At 35.8% G+C, this 15,773-nt stretch overlaps 1 protein-coding gene and 1 long non-coding RNA gene across 6 annotated transcripts; both read left to right on the top strand.

Moving 5' to 3' along the window:
- The first annotated feature begins 996 nt into the window (after window positions 1-996).
- Window positions 997-4,058, top strand: LOC104901648 (ethylene-responsive transcription factor TINY). Of its 2 annotated transcripts, XM_048635130.2 has the most exons (3): window positions 997-1,605; window positions 3,247-3,315; window positions 3,674-4,058. In XM_048635130.2, the coding sequence occupies exons 1-3, from the start codon at window positions 1,086-1,088 to the stop codon at window positions 3,733-3,735; spliced, it is 651 nt and encodes a 216-aa protein (XP_048491087.1). In that variant the 5' UTR covers window positions 997-1,085; the 3' UTR covers window positions 3,736-4,058. The 2 variants fall into 2 exon arrangements, with proteins under 2 accessions (XP_048491087.1, XP_010687542.2); XM_010689240.4 differs by lacking the exon at window positions 3,674-4,058 and having other exon boundaries at window positions 3,247-3,448.
- A 5,863-nt stretch (window positions 4,059-9,921) lies between these two features.
- On the top strand, window positions 9,922-14,488 carry LOC104885379 (uncharacterized). Of its 4 annotated transcripts, none has more exons than XR_007269095.2 (5): window positions 9,922-10,363; window positions 11,155-11,240; window positions 11,319-11,485; window positions 11,581-13,987; window positions 14,232-14,488. It is a non-coding gene; the product is annotated as an uncharacterized LOC104885379 (long non-coding RNA). The 4 variants fall into 4 exon arrangements; XR_788892.3 differs by having other exon boundaries at window positions 9,924-10,363; window positions 11,319-13,673; window positions 13,901-13,987; XR_007269096.2 differs by having other exon boundaries at window positions 9,925-10,363; window positions 11,319-11,657; window positions 12,795-13,987.
- Window positions 14,489-15,773: the final 1,285 nt, after the last annotated feature.

The raw sequence follows: 15,773 nt of genomic DNA, 5'->3' as shown, positions 1-15,773 counted from the left end.
TTTTACTCTCACATATCACTATTCATTTCAGTACAATTTAATTCAGTTTAGTTCAGCTGTTTTACGCCAAAGAGAACAAGTTTTAAGAAACCCAAAAATATTCTTAATATTAGATTGTCTGTCCATCATAGGAATAAGTGGTCAACCTTCATGTTGTCATAACTTTCATTTTCTATTTCGTGCTAAACAGAAAATTACGAAAAACTAACAAAATCGATTATTATATTTAAGAATATAATATAAAAATAATTGATCATTGTAAATGACTTGGAGTATCTTCCGGGCAAAAATACTAGTTAGGCTTCGTTCTTTCAGACTGAGAAAAACTGAATTAAACTAAATTTAATTAAAATTGATTGAATTGAATTAAAAATAAGACCAAAAAATATAAGGGTAATGTTATATGTAGTCCTAAGGTCTACATATAAACATTAAATACATTCTTTAAATTAAAACAGTTTAAGAATTCAAGACACATTTTCAAGTAATAAATGCTTAAATTCAATATTTTATTTTCATTTTAAGCACGTTATACTGTTATACATGACCCTAAGAAGTAAGGACTATATATATCATTTTCCAAAATATAGGAGTACTTCTCAGTTTTCAATATTGCTACCGTTGGGTCCCGCTAGAGTTATACTTTACGGCTTTCCCAGATAGTGCCTCAATTAAACAACGTGGATAACCAAAAAAACCCAATTTTACTGCTACAGTGCTACTCCCTCAAATCGAATCTAAATGTTACTATGTTAGTCCCAACAATAATTCCCCTTAAGCCAAATCACTATCAAGTATCACGTGCTTTTTAATTTAGCAACAGAATAACAATATCAACCGCGTATAACTTCCCTCATTCCTATGTTATTTTTATCTTCTCTCTCCACGTACCCACCCTCTCCTTTGACCAACACGCTTCTTTAACTGTGTTGACTTCTCTCCCCTCAAAAAAACACACATATATAAACCACTTCAACTACTGCACCCCATCAAAAAATCAACCAACACTAACATACTACAGAACTACACTCTCCAAACAACTAGTCAACTACTGTTCTTTTTTACCTTAATCGCGAAAACTCGAAATGGTAAAAAAATCACCGGAATATCAAGAAACCAAACACGAAAGTTCGATAAAATACACCGGTGTTCGGAAGCGAAAGTGGGGGAAATGGGTGTCCGAAGTCCGCCTTCCGAATAGCCGCGAACGTATTTGGTTAGGTTCATATGATTCACCCGAAAAGGCTGCGCGCGCATTTGATGCCGCACAATATTGCCTACGAGGTAAATCAGCCAACTTTAATTTTCCTGACAATCCCCCAAATATTCCTGGGAGATTGTCAATGACACCAGCAGAAATTCAAGCTGCTGCTTCGAAGTTCGCAAACTTATCTTTTAGTGATGTTAGAAATGATCATTGGATGGTCACGGAAGTATTGGAAGATCATCATCATCAACAAGAGTCTTTGTCTTATTCGTCGTCGTCGATTTCCGACGAAACGACGGTTCAAGACTTTCAAGTAGTGAATAGTTTTCAGGTGGTAGAAGGAGAGGTAGAAACTTCTTTTCATGAGCAGTTGAATTTGTGTACAGCGCTTGGTTCAGGTAATTATGTTTCGGATTTTGGGTATTATTGTACCGAGTTTGATGATTTTACTGCGGCTGATTTTTATACGACAACACAACATCAACTGGATAATTTTAGTTATGGTTGTGAGGATGATACTTATGATGCATCACTTTACCAAGACTCGTATCTTTGGAATTTTTAAGAGGGGTAGAAGAAATTGAACATAGTAAAAATTAGTAATATTGTGAAGCAGAATTTGGAAACAATTTTTTTCTAGTTTCCACTATTCTGTTCAAATGAATTTGATCGTTTGATTGAATTATTCAGAAAACAATAAGGAAAAAAAAAATTTGATAGTAACCTTTTAGGATGCAAGATGTAATATGAGAATTTTAGCATTTTGTTGACTTTTGTTTTTAATGGAAATTTTTTGTGAAGCAATGGCCTTCATTATCAGACCAATGACTATGATCCATTTTCTTTTGTCGCTAATGTGTGATTTACATAAATATTGTGATTATTTATAATTATATGATCTTTGAATTCTATGGCCAATTATTCTCCATCGCAATATCATCAACTTGTTGAGGTTTAAAGGAGATGGGTGGAGAAGAAGGGATTTGCGTATGAATTGGTGAACCTTTTTCTTTAATAGATTTATTGAGTTTTGACATGTGACGAAATAAGGAAAGATGTACCGCGACCATGCATATGATGACAAAAGAGTAATGATTTTAATGCCTCACCTTAAGAACAAGATAAGAGGATAATGGGGATGATCGCTGATGACATCGGGACGAGGGGACCTCTAAATAATAAGGTGGAGCCTTCAGGCATATTTGTACCTATAATGGCTTATATGGTTCATTAATTTTTATGGTTAGTTTTTCTAAAAGGAAAACTCTAATAGTACATTAATCAACGTATAAAGCATTCATCTAAAGGGACAAATCTCCGCAGGACAATGACCCTACATTTATTCCATCCCAAAAGACACTATCTTAGCAAGGTGATGAGCTACATAATTCTCACTCCTTTTCACATGAGACCATACTAGACCTGTTCAATGGATCGAGTCCCCAAAAAAGCCTTTGACCCGACCCTATATTATAGGATCATGACCCGACCCAATTGAAATATGGTCAGTTGTATAGGGCCTAACCCTAATGAGACATTAGCAGGTCGGATCGGGTAAAAAAAGGTTACTTGAGTTTTGTGCAGGGTCCAACCTTTCAAACTCATTTTGTTAAAAAACCCTAAATTATCTCTCTCTCTCTCCTTCCTTCTGTCTCTTCTCTCTTCTCTCTTCTTCTTTCATTCAAAATTGAACGTATATCTCCCTGTAAATTGTGAAACAAACGGTTTCTTAGATTGCGACACCATAGCTGTCAAACACAAGGTATTTATATCTACTTTTTAGTATTTTATTCGAATTTTTTCGATCTGCATTTTAGTATTCTCTTCAAAAAAAAATTCCGATCTAATGTTTAGTATTCTCTTCCATTTTTTATGATTTGTAAATCAATGCTTGAAGTTCTGATTTTAGAATTTAGATTGAGTTCATTTTTTTTCCTGATTTCTTCCCTGTTAGTGTTATTTTTGTTCGATTCTTCATTATTTCCTTGTTAGGGTTTTAAGCCTTAAATTGTTCTTCATTTGGATTTTTTGTGTTACAGGTCCATTGATTAAACATATCTCTTCATTTCTCAAATGGACCAAGAATGCCCCAAAATCTACCCAATCAGGTATAATTTTTTTGATGAGTGTTGTTTTTCTTTTTGAATATTTTGATGTCGATCAATTTATGTGTTGAACATTCAAATATTTGATGGGTTTGTTTATTTTGTGAATATAGTGATGTTGAATTTATTTGGTGGACATTTAAATGTTTGATGGGTTTTGTTTATGTTTTGAATTTAGTGATGTTTCCATTAATAAAACCCTAGCCGTTTTTCTCTCAAGCCCCTTACCCCAGCAAAATCCTAGCGGTGCAGTAACCCAACAGGGGCTCGCCGACCGCCTGCGCCGCTTTGGTACGGTGGCCGTAAAGCCCCTCCCCCCTTTCCCCTTCTCTGCTAACTCTAGTTCGATGGTGTTTTGAAGCGGTTTTAGTTGAAGTTTTGTGTTCGTCCTCTGGTTTCTCCGGTGGTGGCGCAGTGGTATAGCCTCGCCGGCGTTTGTCGTGTCTGATCCCCCACCCATGTTCGTCCTCCTTCCATGTTTGTCGTCCTTTTTCCATCTCATATTGAGTCTTCTTTAAGACATCCAACCTATCCTTCTGCAAGTTTACGATAGACAGGACTTGTAATAGCTTGGTTTTGTTTCATAGTGTCTGTAAAAGTAAATGTAGCTCCTTTAGTTTTTTTTGCTTGTTGTATATGTGGTTGTATTAACATTAGGTTGTACTTCCTTTTTTAAATTAATGCACGTTTTCTCGTTGTTAAAAAAAAAAGAACTTAGTGATGTTGAATTCATGTTTTGGACATTTTAATGTTTGATGATTTCTCCAGTAATTTTTTTTTTTGTTATTGAGCTGGAGATTTTAATCAGTCTCTCCAATCAAATTATGGCATAATAAGTTGTTTATATAAAAAAAATTAAGAAACTAGGGATAAAAATAACAATTGCAATGGAATTGGGGTAGAGAATGTTATTACTTAATAAAAGTATTAGAAATCAACAATCTTGTCTATGTCTTTATAATTACATATAATTATTACTTTATTATGTTCTACTTTGAAACATTGAGCATTGAGCAAAATCGTAGTGGATTAGTAGTTAAACTCTCACATTTTATTTCAAAGGTCATGTGTTCGAATTCTAGTAACTACGCATTGTTGATATTTTTAAATGAGATTGTAAACATGTGTATTAGAAGCTTGAGAAGAGTGTCACGTGGCACGGTTCCTTCGTTAGGAGCGTCTTTTAATATATTTGTATAGATTTGCCCGGCCTAGTTCCAAAACTACGTGTTTTGGAGGAATTTTTGAAGAAAGGAACCCAAAACAAGTCGTGTTGGACATTGTGAAGCAAAAAAAAACTAAAGTATCATCTATTAGTTGTTTACTAACATGCGTCAGAATGCTGACGCTGACCAAAAAAAAAAACTGTTAGCAAGTGTTTTTGTTGGTCTAAATATGTTGTGAAAATGATATGGAAAGAAGATAAATATGAAGAGAAGAGGATCAAACATTTTTTTTTAGTTCATGAATAAGAATATTCTAAGCGGAGCGAGATAAAAAAAAAATTCAAGAAATAAGTGACATAATAATCTATATTAGAATAAGATTCCAACCAGATAAGTTGATAGTTTGCGGATGTCAATTGTTGTATGGTTGAGGAAGGCTCTCAACATTTTTTAGGTTTTCTAGTTTAGCACGTGAATAAGTTTGAAGGGGTGAACAACATGGTGTTTATTCAGATGCATCCCGCTATTCCATTGTACATATGGCAAATAAAAGAAGTGTATTAAGCACCATTTTTTTTTATCACGTTGTGGATCTTTTGGATTACCATGAACGCAATGAGAGAACGTCATAGTTTCCTTCGTACTCAAAACTTGATATTCCTTCACAAATAACTTTTGTAGCCAATATTGGCCTTGATCTCATGGGTTACAAGTCTACTTTAGCCACTATATACAAGTGGGTGGCTCATTGGACCTAACAATCACACAAGTCCGGTTGACTCGGGCTAAGTTTCATTCGATTATGATGACCATACAATAAAACTTAAAAAGAGGTAGCTCTTTACCTTGCACATTAATTCTCTGTTGCAAGTTAAAACACTGCCGAACATGAAGATCTGGAATAGGCTTATCCATGTGCTTCTTGATTACTAATGCTAACGGCCTGTCAAAAATTGTCCGACTTTGAAGATTCAACCCGCATGAACCAGTTTTTAAGGATCATAAACCAATGTTTCTAATGACAGAACCAAAGTTATATATTTGAACCTGTTTGACTCAAGAAATTTATGTGTCAAACCAACTGTCCTAGGACTCAACTCGCTGAATTGATATTCCATTCTTTTATTTGGATGATTAATTCACAATTTTTTGAGTTTTTTCTTAAAGTCATACCAAACAAGGCGAATCAATTGTGAATTGGTGGATTACACATAAAAAAAGATCAACAACCATTCAAGAATTGTAGGAATTGGTTGAACCGAGCAAAATCAGAGAGCCGAACTATTCTTAATGTTTCTTATTTTTGAAAATACTTTTTTCAGCGATATATAGTATAAAAAATAACAATATTGGTTTTCATTCTGCTACCGGTTGTTCATGGGATAGATAAGGCCACATTACATTTTCTGTGTTCACTTACCATCGTCAGTATAATTATTGTTGTTATATTGGTTTAAGGATATGCTCTCTTCACCTGCCTTAACGAAAAGCTCAAGGGTTTATAAGTTTAATTAAGTTTCAATAAATATAATTAATTTGTAATTAATTAGCTCTAGCTAATAAATTCAAATAAGTTTTACCACTTTATAAAATAAACTTGAAAAAGTTCAAATTAGTTTAGAAGAATTTAGGAAAGGTGAACGTACCATAAACGGTATATATTATGAATGTATGATTGTTATGTGATACATACATACTAAAGGTTGTACCGTTATTGTATGAGTTAAAAACATTTCACTCATGTAGTTGTAAAATGAGAAAAAAAAATAGTGCTAAAAAGCATTCTTGACTTGTATTTTGACCCTCACCTAACTCGAGACGACCTATATTGACCAAACTCGAACCTCGCATGTTTAACCCATTGGGCAGGTCTACTATCTAATGAATCACTTAATTTGGTAAGATCATCGCAAGGACAAGAAACGATAGACATTCAACTAAAATTGATCGATAGTGTACGCACTGTCCATAAAATTGATCGATGAATATATATGCATCGAAGATTTTTTTCAAGGGAACAGGAAAATTATCATTAATAAATTATCATACGACAACTACAACTATAACTCTTATCTAAAAGATAATCCAAAACACCAATATGAGATTCTTCATCCAATTTATTAATATAAATAACATTTTGAAACTACTTCTTTGATATGATAATATTCCAACCACAAACTAATTTTGACGACTTAACATCTTTTATGCCTAATGTAATAGTAAATTGAAATCTAACTTTCATCTTGATATTCTTTATCTTCAACCAATAAGTACGATTTTCCACATATTCAAATTTCCAAGCTAAACAATAGACTAATTAAGACTCTCAAGGTGAGAGTAGATAGAAACGGAATGGCTCCCTACCCTAGCGGGTACGTATCTAAATCCATCCTTGCCCACCACCCGCCAGGGTATCTGCGTATGTTTCGTCCAGCGTCGTACCCACTTCATATGCGCAACTATCCTCCCAAATATCCCAAACAATCTGTCATTACTACAGTTCCAAAATAAAATTATTAATAATATAAATATATAAATTGAATTCTAATAATAATATTCTAATATATGATATGCTTTTAATAGAGAGTAGGGTATGAGATAAAGGAGAAGCGGGACGGGTAAAGATGGGGCTGGGCAAGTGAGGATGGAGCGAGGCAGATGTGAATGGGGCACGGCACGGCAGGCAGGGTGGGCAGGGATGGGGCTGGTGTAGCATTAAATCCACACTCGCTCCACCACCCATTGCGAGTACAATTTTATTCGTCCCCATCCCTGCCCTATTCCCGGCAAACTTAGACTCATCCCCTCCCCAATACGGCGAGAATGGGCCGGAGTCTCTCACTTGACCCGCCCACTACCATCCTTAAGATAGACCCATCATATTGATAAAGAAAAGCCTTACAACATGAGGAGAGACCACCTTTATAACAGGATAGAATTATTAAAAACAAATTATAGACTAATAAAACTAAGAATAAAGCGATGAAAATAACAAACATTAAGGCATTCCACCGGTATAACAACCAGCGGGGTCCTACAAGCTAGGGTTTGGGAAAGAAATTTTTTGAAAGGAGTTGTTATATCAATAGGTACGGCAGATTCTTGAGTCTTGACATTGCGGCAAAGTGTTGTTCCTCCAGGACATCTTTATGCAATAATTTGTACTTAGTTCATGATTAATTCTTTAGCTTACATGAAAAAACTAAAAAACAGAATTAAAAAAAGTCATGAAGAGACAGCCCTCAAGGGAGAAAAAAAAACGACTATCCTCATTTTCCACTTATAAATCATCAAACAAGGGCTTTAGTAAGTTTCGGAGATCTATGAAGATTCATTAATATTGAAAATTTAGAATGGTCCACTTGGAAAAATATCATGAGGAAAAGGACGTGAGGCTGAGTTAAGTGAATGGATTGACATTTTGAAAATGCATCCGCGCTTCCGTAGTTTTACCATGCATGCATAATAAAGTTGAAGTCTTCATTAGGAGGCTTTAATAATAATACTATAAAAACAAGAAAGGCGGCGTTACTAATAAGCAAAAGAGAATAAAAGCAATTACACAGTTCTTTTGATGCTTATTCAAACAATCATGTGTGTTGTGTGTCACTTTCCTGTACATTTTAAGTATATTTTTGACTGGTTGATGTATATCATTATCAGGGAAGTGCATGGTCCTAACAGCTAACCGTGTTAATAATCATGGACTCTCACACTCTTTCTTTTTAGTACAACATATGGTGGTCACATTATCCGCTATCTCCTGTTCTTCTGCACCACATATCATCACTCTCCTCACTTGCACACTTTCACTACATTTTATTGTACTAAATTGATTCTCTATATATTGTACAAGTGCAGAAGTCCACCTATCATATCTAGGATGTTCTCCTCTCGCCCCCCTCCCCCCCACCCCACACCAAAAAAAAAAGTTTTATTGACTCTTAATTTTACCAAGCAAGATTTGGCCTGTAACCTAGTAAAGAATTGGCCTCATAATTTTAAGGTCATGAGATCAAATCCTATTATGAGTTATTTGAAGTGAGGTTTCCCTTACCATTCACCCTCCCTTCAAAGAATCTGACTTGCAAATCTAACTGATTATGTAAATTCAGTAGGGTTCTTCGATCATTTTACCAAAAAAAAAAAAAAAAAATCTAAGATGTATTATTTTTGTGTGAAAGATAATTAGGTTATTGTGACTATTATTTATGGGAGTCGATTTAAATACATATATACATATATATAAGGTATAAAATACAAAATTTATATTATTATCTTTGTATCGCCTTTTTACTTCTTATGATTCTGTTTTATTTAAAATATTCAATGTAAACTTAAACTTACCTAAACTTATTAATTATAAAATTAATTCATCTTGACATAATAGTATGTAGATTAGGTGATTTGTAAGATTAATGCCTTGAATGTGTTCTACGAAATGCGTCGAATTCGCTGGTTTGGAGTACCCCCCGATTGGGTCGGGCGAAGCTGCCCGGTCGGGCCCGAGACTATTCTGTTAGAAGCTTTTTTTTTAGGATCCCCGACGATGGCGTTGGGCGTGTTCGCTCGATCGGGCGCCTTACAGAACTTACAACAGGGCGAGGTCACCCGATCGGGACTGTGTCAATCTAGAATCAGGTAAAATACCGCCCAATCGGGCGGATGTCGTCCGACCCGATAAGGCGGAGGCCTGTTTTATGCGAGGACGTGTTTTTAGACACGGAGTATAAATAGGTTATTTTACCTAGTTGTTTTAGACTACGAATTTAGTCTAATTTCCTTTGTAATATGGTTTTTCTCACATAATAACATATTCTCTCTCTCAGACCGTGGACGTAGCCAAATTGGTAAACCACGTAAATTTGTTGCCTTTTTTATTATTTTGCATTCAATTATTTATTTATTCCTCACGTCCGTTATAACAAATTGGCATTAGAGCTTTGTGTTCGATATGTGTGACAAAGATGTTTGGGATGAATGTGAAAATTGATAAATTCAGTGGGAGGAATAGTTTTAGTCTGTGGCAAATCAAGATGCAGGCTTTACTGAAGCAACAAGGTTGTGGGCACCGTTAACAAAGAAGTCAACAGATTCAGTTACCGCTGAGATGACCACTCTGGAGGAGAAGGCTCATTCAACGATTATGTTGTGTCTGGCTGATGACATAATCACTGAAGTTGCGGAGAATGAAACCGCATGATCTGGTCTGTGGTTGAAATTAGAGAGTTTGTATATGACAAAATCTCTAACCACACTAGTGGAAAAAACTCCTTGTGCTACTTATCAAGTGCTTGGGTTGATTAATCAACCGGAGCACTTATTCACAAGTGCTCCGGTTGAGTAATCAACCCAAGCACTTGTGAAATAAGTGCTCCGGTTGATTAATCAACCCAAGCACTTGATTGGACTATGATTTTCCCTCCCAATAAGAAGTTATTAATTTTCGACTCTCTCTAAGCCCACTTCTCCCTCCCTCCCAATTACTTCCCTCAATTAGACTCTCTCAATAGAACCCTCACTCACACCGTTCCTCCTTCCGCCGATCCTTCACACCCTCGTCCTTCGCTTCTATCGTCCCTCCCTCCGTCGTCCCTCGCTCTCTCAGTCATCCTCACTCTGTCAACCTCGCAATTGGTTCACTCACGCTATGGAACTCGCTGCGTGAAAGTTACTCCATCGATGGCTGTTCATGATGCTGTTCTGTCGGTTGGTGGCTGGTGCGGTGCGCGAACAGCGGTGCGGTGGTGCGACGTTTTGCACCCTAAATCTGAAATCACCTCTTTCTCTCTCCTGCTAGTCAAGTTCCCCAATTTCAGTAATCGCGAAGATATACAGATTCGAAGCTATCTTGCTCTTACTCAATGGTCCTTATCTTGAGAATGGTATAATTTCTCCTCCTAATTCTTAGTCTTCTCTGTTCACAGGTTGAATTTTTGTGATTGAACTACATTTTGAATTTTTTGTTGTGCGATTTCAATTTGTGTGACCTTGGAAATTCTAAAATTTCAATTGCTTGGTTAGCTTTTTATTTTCTTTGTTGCCTAAATTTTCTTACTTCTTTTTTTTCATGTAAATTTAGTTGTTTATTGATAGAATGGACTTAGGAATGATCTATGAATTTGTGGGATTTATAGTTTGAATTATAATTATCGATATGATTGAAAAGGAATCATTTCCAGCCATACGAGAGTTACGATGTTATTCTTTAGTGTGTATTTTTTTGTTGATTTTTTTTTCCTGATGATTTGGAACATCGATAATTTGATATATTCTTCTGCCTTGAATAATTCGTATTGTTGCAATAAGGATATCATAGGTTTTAATCTTAAGTCTTAAGCTTCAAGTATTCTTAAATTATTTAATGAAAATTTACATGTAGAAGCTAGCTGATTTTGTATGTGATCCGGGAAGGGAATCGTTTATTTGGTTAGTTTGTGATCCATCAGGGTTTTGTTCACCTTATTATCACATAGGCCTGGTTCCATGTTCCAGGTTTTGCTAGCCTTAGGAGTTAGGACTTGACGTTGATGTCAGGAATGGTGGAATTATCTCTGGTTCAAGTTTAAGCTTCTGCAGATAAAAGATTTTTTTTATAATGGGAGTTTGTAATATGTCTATAAGATCTCTTAATATAATATCAGGGGTTTTACAATGGATGTATTATACTATGCAGGCTGGCTTGAGGATGCAGCATATTTTTAGTTGCTAAATCGACATCTTTCTGCACTGGTGAAAATACATCAGAGCGAAAAACACTTTGTAAGACTTGACTAGCTTATATTCTTGAATATTATGTGTGTGACAAATCATTTATTGATAAAATACTCATACTTTCAGTTGGAGAGATTGTCCTAGTCATCGCCCAACAGTTTCTATTCCAAAGACAATGGAAGAAAGTTCGTAATTATGCACAACTAAAGGGCATCAAGATCATGGGGGATATGCCAATTTATGTAGGTTATCACAGTGCTGATGTTTGGGCTAACAAAAAACATTTTTCGCTGGTGCGTCCCACTTTTATAACCTGTGATGTTGTTTCTGCAGTATGATATGAAATTTGTGTTTCTGCATTTGGTGTTGATGTCTGTTTTTCCAGCAGTATAGGAAGGGTTATACTCTGTTAGTCAGTGGTGTTCCGCCTGATGCATTCAATGAAACTGGTCAATTGTGGGACAGGTTGGTGACTCTGCAGTCTGCACATGAGCTTCGGCATCTTAATTTCCTTATCATGTCTTTCTTATTCATTTTGAAATCTTTATACTTCCTCTTTTTTTTTTCTTACTTGCACAATTGGATGTTGGCACGTGAAATTAGGAGAGGAGAGGAGAGTAGAGGAGATAAAAACGGGAACCCATGTACTAGGAGAGAGAAAGAGAGAATATATTGCCGAAATTGAATGTTGCAAGTAATATGCAATTTCCCAAAAATGGATGGTGCAAATAAATACAAGTGGAGGAAGTATTAGTGGATTGATCCCCCCCCACCCCCTCTTCTGATGCTTGGAAATTGGAATGCTGTTGAGGATGTCTAATTCATGGTCTTCTTCTTTTTCTTTGTTTTATGGGTCAGCTTAAAGTGGTGATTTATACATTAGACAATGTTTTTTAGGTGATTTTGCTTCACCTACCGCCCACTTGAGTAATAAACTCGCCCTATCTTGGTAAAGCTTAAAGTGGATGATCTTCCTAGTTGCCATCCTTGTTGATAAAATTTTGAAGTATGTCATTTCTGCATAATTACTAGCCTACTTGGTCTCTGGCAAATAGCAATGCACCTCTGCTTAGTGTTGTTCTTTTATATAATTATTTTCTGTTATAAATATAATATCTTTTTCCTTAAAACAAGTACTAATATCTTTCATCTTGGGATGTCTCACAAAGTAGCTAATATCCCATTTATAGTACTTTTGTCCTTCCTACTTTTTAATGTAGTTGGAGCCTCACACTGAACCATGAACCACCCACTTTTGATCTGTACTTCTTCACTTTCCTTCACCTTCGTACAGAAAGTAGATGTTAACTTGGTTTACTTTAGGAGAGCATACGTCATTTTAATGGGCTGTAATATCTTCTAGTTATTTCATGATATATAGTTGTGAACTAGCTAATGCTTGTCGGTTTGTTTGAAGCCCTCTATATGTATTTGATGTGAGCTATTTAATTGTGACTTGCTTCTTTATTGGATTTTACTTTACTATCTAACATCTGATGCTCCTAGTTCCTTTTACATTTCGTACCTGATATGAGCCCCACATTTGCATTTTGCACCTGCTTTTCTTATCTCTTTTGAAGGATCTGCCTTTTTTTGTCTCAGGTATAAATTTTTTGAGGACAGTGTTAGTTTTGGACTCCTTATATACATTCCTGATTCTTTATCGATTTTCCACAATTCACATTTACTTGATGTATATTTCTCTTGATTTATATTATGGAAGCCTCCTTAATATTGTATTATCCAATTGTAAAGTATTTGAGGACAGTGTTAGTTCCTCTCTTTTGCTTTCTTAGTTAAATAATTTCTTATGCTGGCTGACCTGAGTATCTAGCTTGCTTCCACATGACGCCTCATTGAACAGTTTACAGTGAGGGCAGATCCTTCAGCAGTTTACAGTGGAAATGGAGTGTAAATATTCAGTATAAATTTTGTCTCAGGTAATACAGATTTACTTTTCGTTGAGGTCAATCCTCTGTTCATGTGCCAGTTGCTTTTCAGAACCATTATCAGGAGTTAAAAGTGGAGCTCCTCACCCTTTTGGCATTATTACTCTAATTTTAGGACTTTGGGAAAATATGGTTGAGTAAAGCCAGTCTTGAGAAATGATAATCTCACTTGCTTTTCAACTGAAGTACGGTTTAGTCCTCTTTAATACTTTATGTTCTTGAGCAACTTAAGGATGAAGTCAATGATGTACTTTCTGATTTTATATTGTGTGGCCTTCACTTTGCATTGATACTTAAGGATGAAGTCAATGAAATAATTTCGTAATACAAAAGTTCACGCCTAAAACTCAACATGATTTATTTATATCTACAGCAAGTTCATTAGTAATCTCCTTGCTGCTGCTCCTTTAAAAATTATGTGCTTATGTTGGCATACCTGGATAAGTAGAAACCTTGGGCTTTGATGTAATGACAATGCTGACTGTCAGCTCATGAGCTTTCTGCTTCCTGACAACAAAGAAATGATACAATGGTTAGATTCTTTTTCATTTTCGTTTTCTTTGGATAGATAATATAAAGGATTATCTAAGAAGATCTTTGCATTTATGTTCTCATTTTCAACCTTGCACATAAAGGAAAATCGTAAAGGCAAGATAGAGCAGAGCTTACTCGAGTATAACGAGCATCAGCTTTTGATACTTGGATGAGTGCACTTTGGACATTCTTTGTACTGATGCCATTATTTTTCTGCTATGACAGAGATCTCCCTGGAATTGTCGTGCCTTCGAACATTCAGAGATAGAGGAATGGTTGCCAACATCCATAACTTGGGGTCAAAGATGAAAGGTATAAGTTCTATCTGGTAAATTACTCAGACTCCGAAATCAGAAATGACTCAATGAGCATTGAAGGATTAGATGCAGAGAAATTAGGATGGCTAGACAAACTCTATTTGCTATATACTACTACTCAGACAAAATGTAAAAAATAGGTGAACATTTGGTTGGATTTGAGAATGATTATATTTTTTAGTTTCTATCACGGGCCTTTTCCATTTCCTAATATACGTGCTTCCAATTTGCGTTGCCAGGTGTTGTTCCATTTTCCCGCTTGGTGTGCATGGCGTGATTACTTTAATTGAGCTTGGTGCACACTTTTTCTGTCTACTAGTTAGATATAGGATTCTTGCTCCTGTATCTATATTGTTGTAACTTTCTTGATGCAAATAAAGGATCTTTATTTATGAAAAATAATGTAATGTTTGTCCTTTTCTCTTTGTTTGAAAAGGAGAGGGAAATGTTTGGTATAGATATTATGCAAGGAGTTCGAGAAACAATGCCCTGGGCATGGTATTATTCCAACTAGTGGTGTTGCTGTAACAGCAACAACAATTTTTTTTTATAAAAAAAAATACGTCAAGTGCTCCGGTTGTTAGGAAAAAACCGGAGCACTTAATTCACAAGTGCTCCGGTTTTCTCTTAACAACCGGAGCACTTGACGTATTTTGAATATATAAAATTCACAAGTGCTCCGGTTTTTAAGACAACCGGAGCACTTGTAAATTTAAGTGCTCCGGTTTTCAACCGGAGCACTTGATAAATACTCAAGTGCTCGTATGACGTTTGCTGCGGGTCAAATACGGAGCACTTGTAAGGTTTTTAACCGGAGCACTTGATGTTTTTTCCACTAGTGCCAACAAGTTGCTTTTGAAGCAACGTCTGTTCAGCCTGCGAATGTAGGAAGATACGCCTCTTAGAGATCACCTAGATCAATTAAATACAATTTTTCTATAATTACGTAATATTGATGTTAAGGTGGAGGATGAGGATGTCGCTTTAATTCTGCTTGTTTCTTTACCGTTATCATATGAAAATTTTGTGCAATCTTTCATTGTTGGTAAAAATTATGTGTCTTTAGAAGAGGTTAGATCATCTCTTCATACTAGAGAATTGCACAGTAAGGCATCTGGTAGTACAGGTACAGATAATCAGGCTTTTGGATTAGTGGCCAGCAGTAGTGGTAAGGGACGTGGTAAAAAGAATTTAAAGAAATCTGGAAATTCTAAAGGGGGTACTAAACCTAATGATGTATGTAATTACTGTAAGGAAAAGGGACATTGGAAAAAGAAATGCCCTAAAAAAAAGCATCAAGAGAATAAATCTGGGTCTGGTTCAAATTCGAATTTTGGGGATGATCTTGCTCTAGTTGCTAATGAGCAAACATATTGTAATAATGTGTGGGTTCTTGATTCTGAAATGTTGTATCATATGAGTCCTCGTAGGGAGTGGTTTACTACTTATGAGCAGGTAGATGGGGGTAATATTTTAATGGCTATTAGTGCAGTCTGTAAGACAGTTGGAATAGGCTCTATCAAGATCCGAACACATGATGGTACATTATGCACTTTGAATAATGTTAGGCATGTTCCACTGATGACCAAGAATCTAATTTCACTTAGTCTGTTAGACATTAAGGGGTTCAGATTCAGAGGCGGACGTGAAGTTGTGTATGTCTGCAAGGGTTCAAAGGCTGTATTGAAGGGGGTCAAGTGTGGTACCTTGAATGTTTTGCAGGGTTATACTCTCTCATGTTCAGCTGTTGTTACATCGTCTGAAATTCAGAAGGAGGATAT

Source organism: Beta vulgaris, chromosome 8 (genome assembly GCF_026745355.1).
Source record: "Beta vulgaris subsp. vulgaris cultivar EL10 chromosome 8, EL10.2, whole genome shotgun sequence".
In the NCBI taxonomy this organism is placed as follows: domain Eukaryota; kingdom Viridiplantae; phylum Streptophyta; class Magnoliopsida; order Caryophyllales; family Amaranthaceae; genus Beta; species Beta vulgaris.
This window is presented reverse-complemented; position numbering and strand designations above follow the sequence as displayed.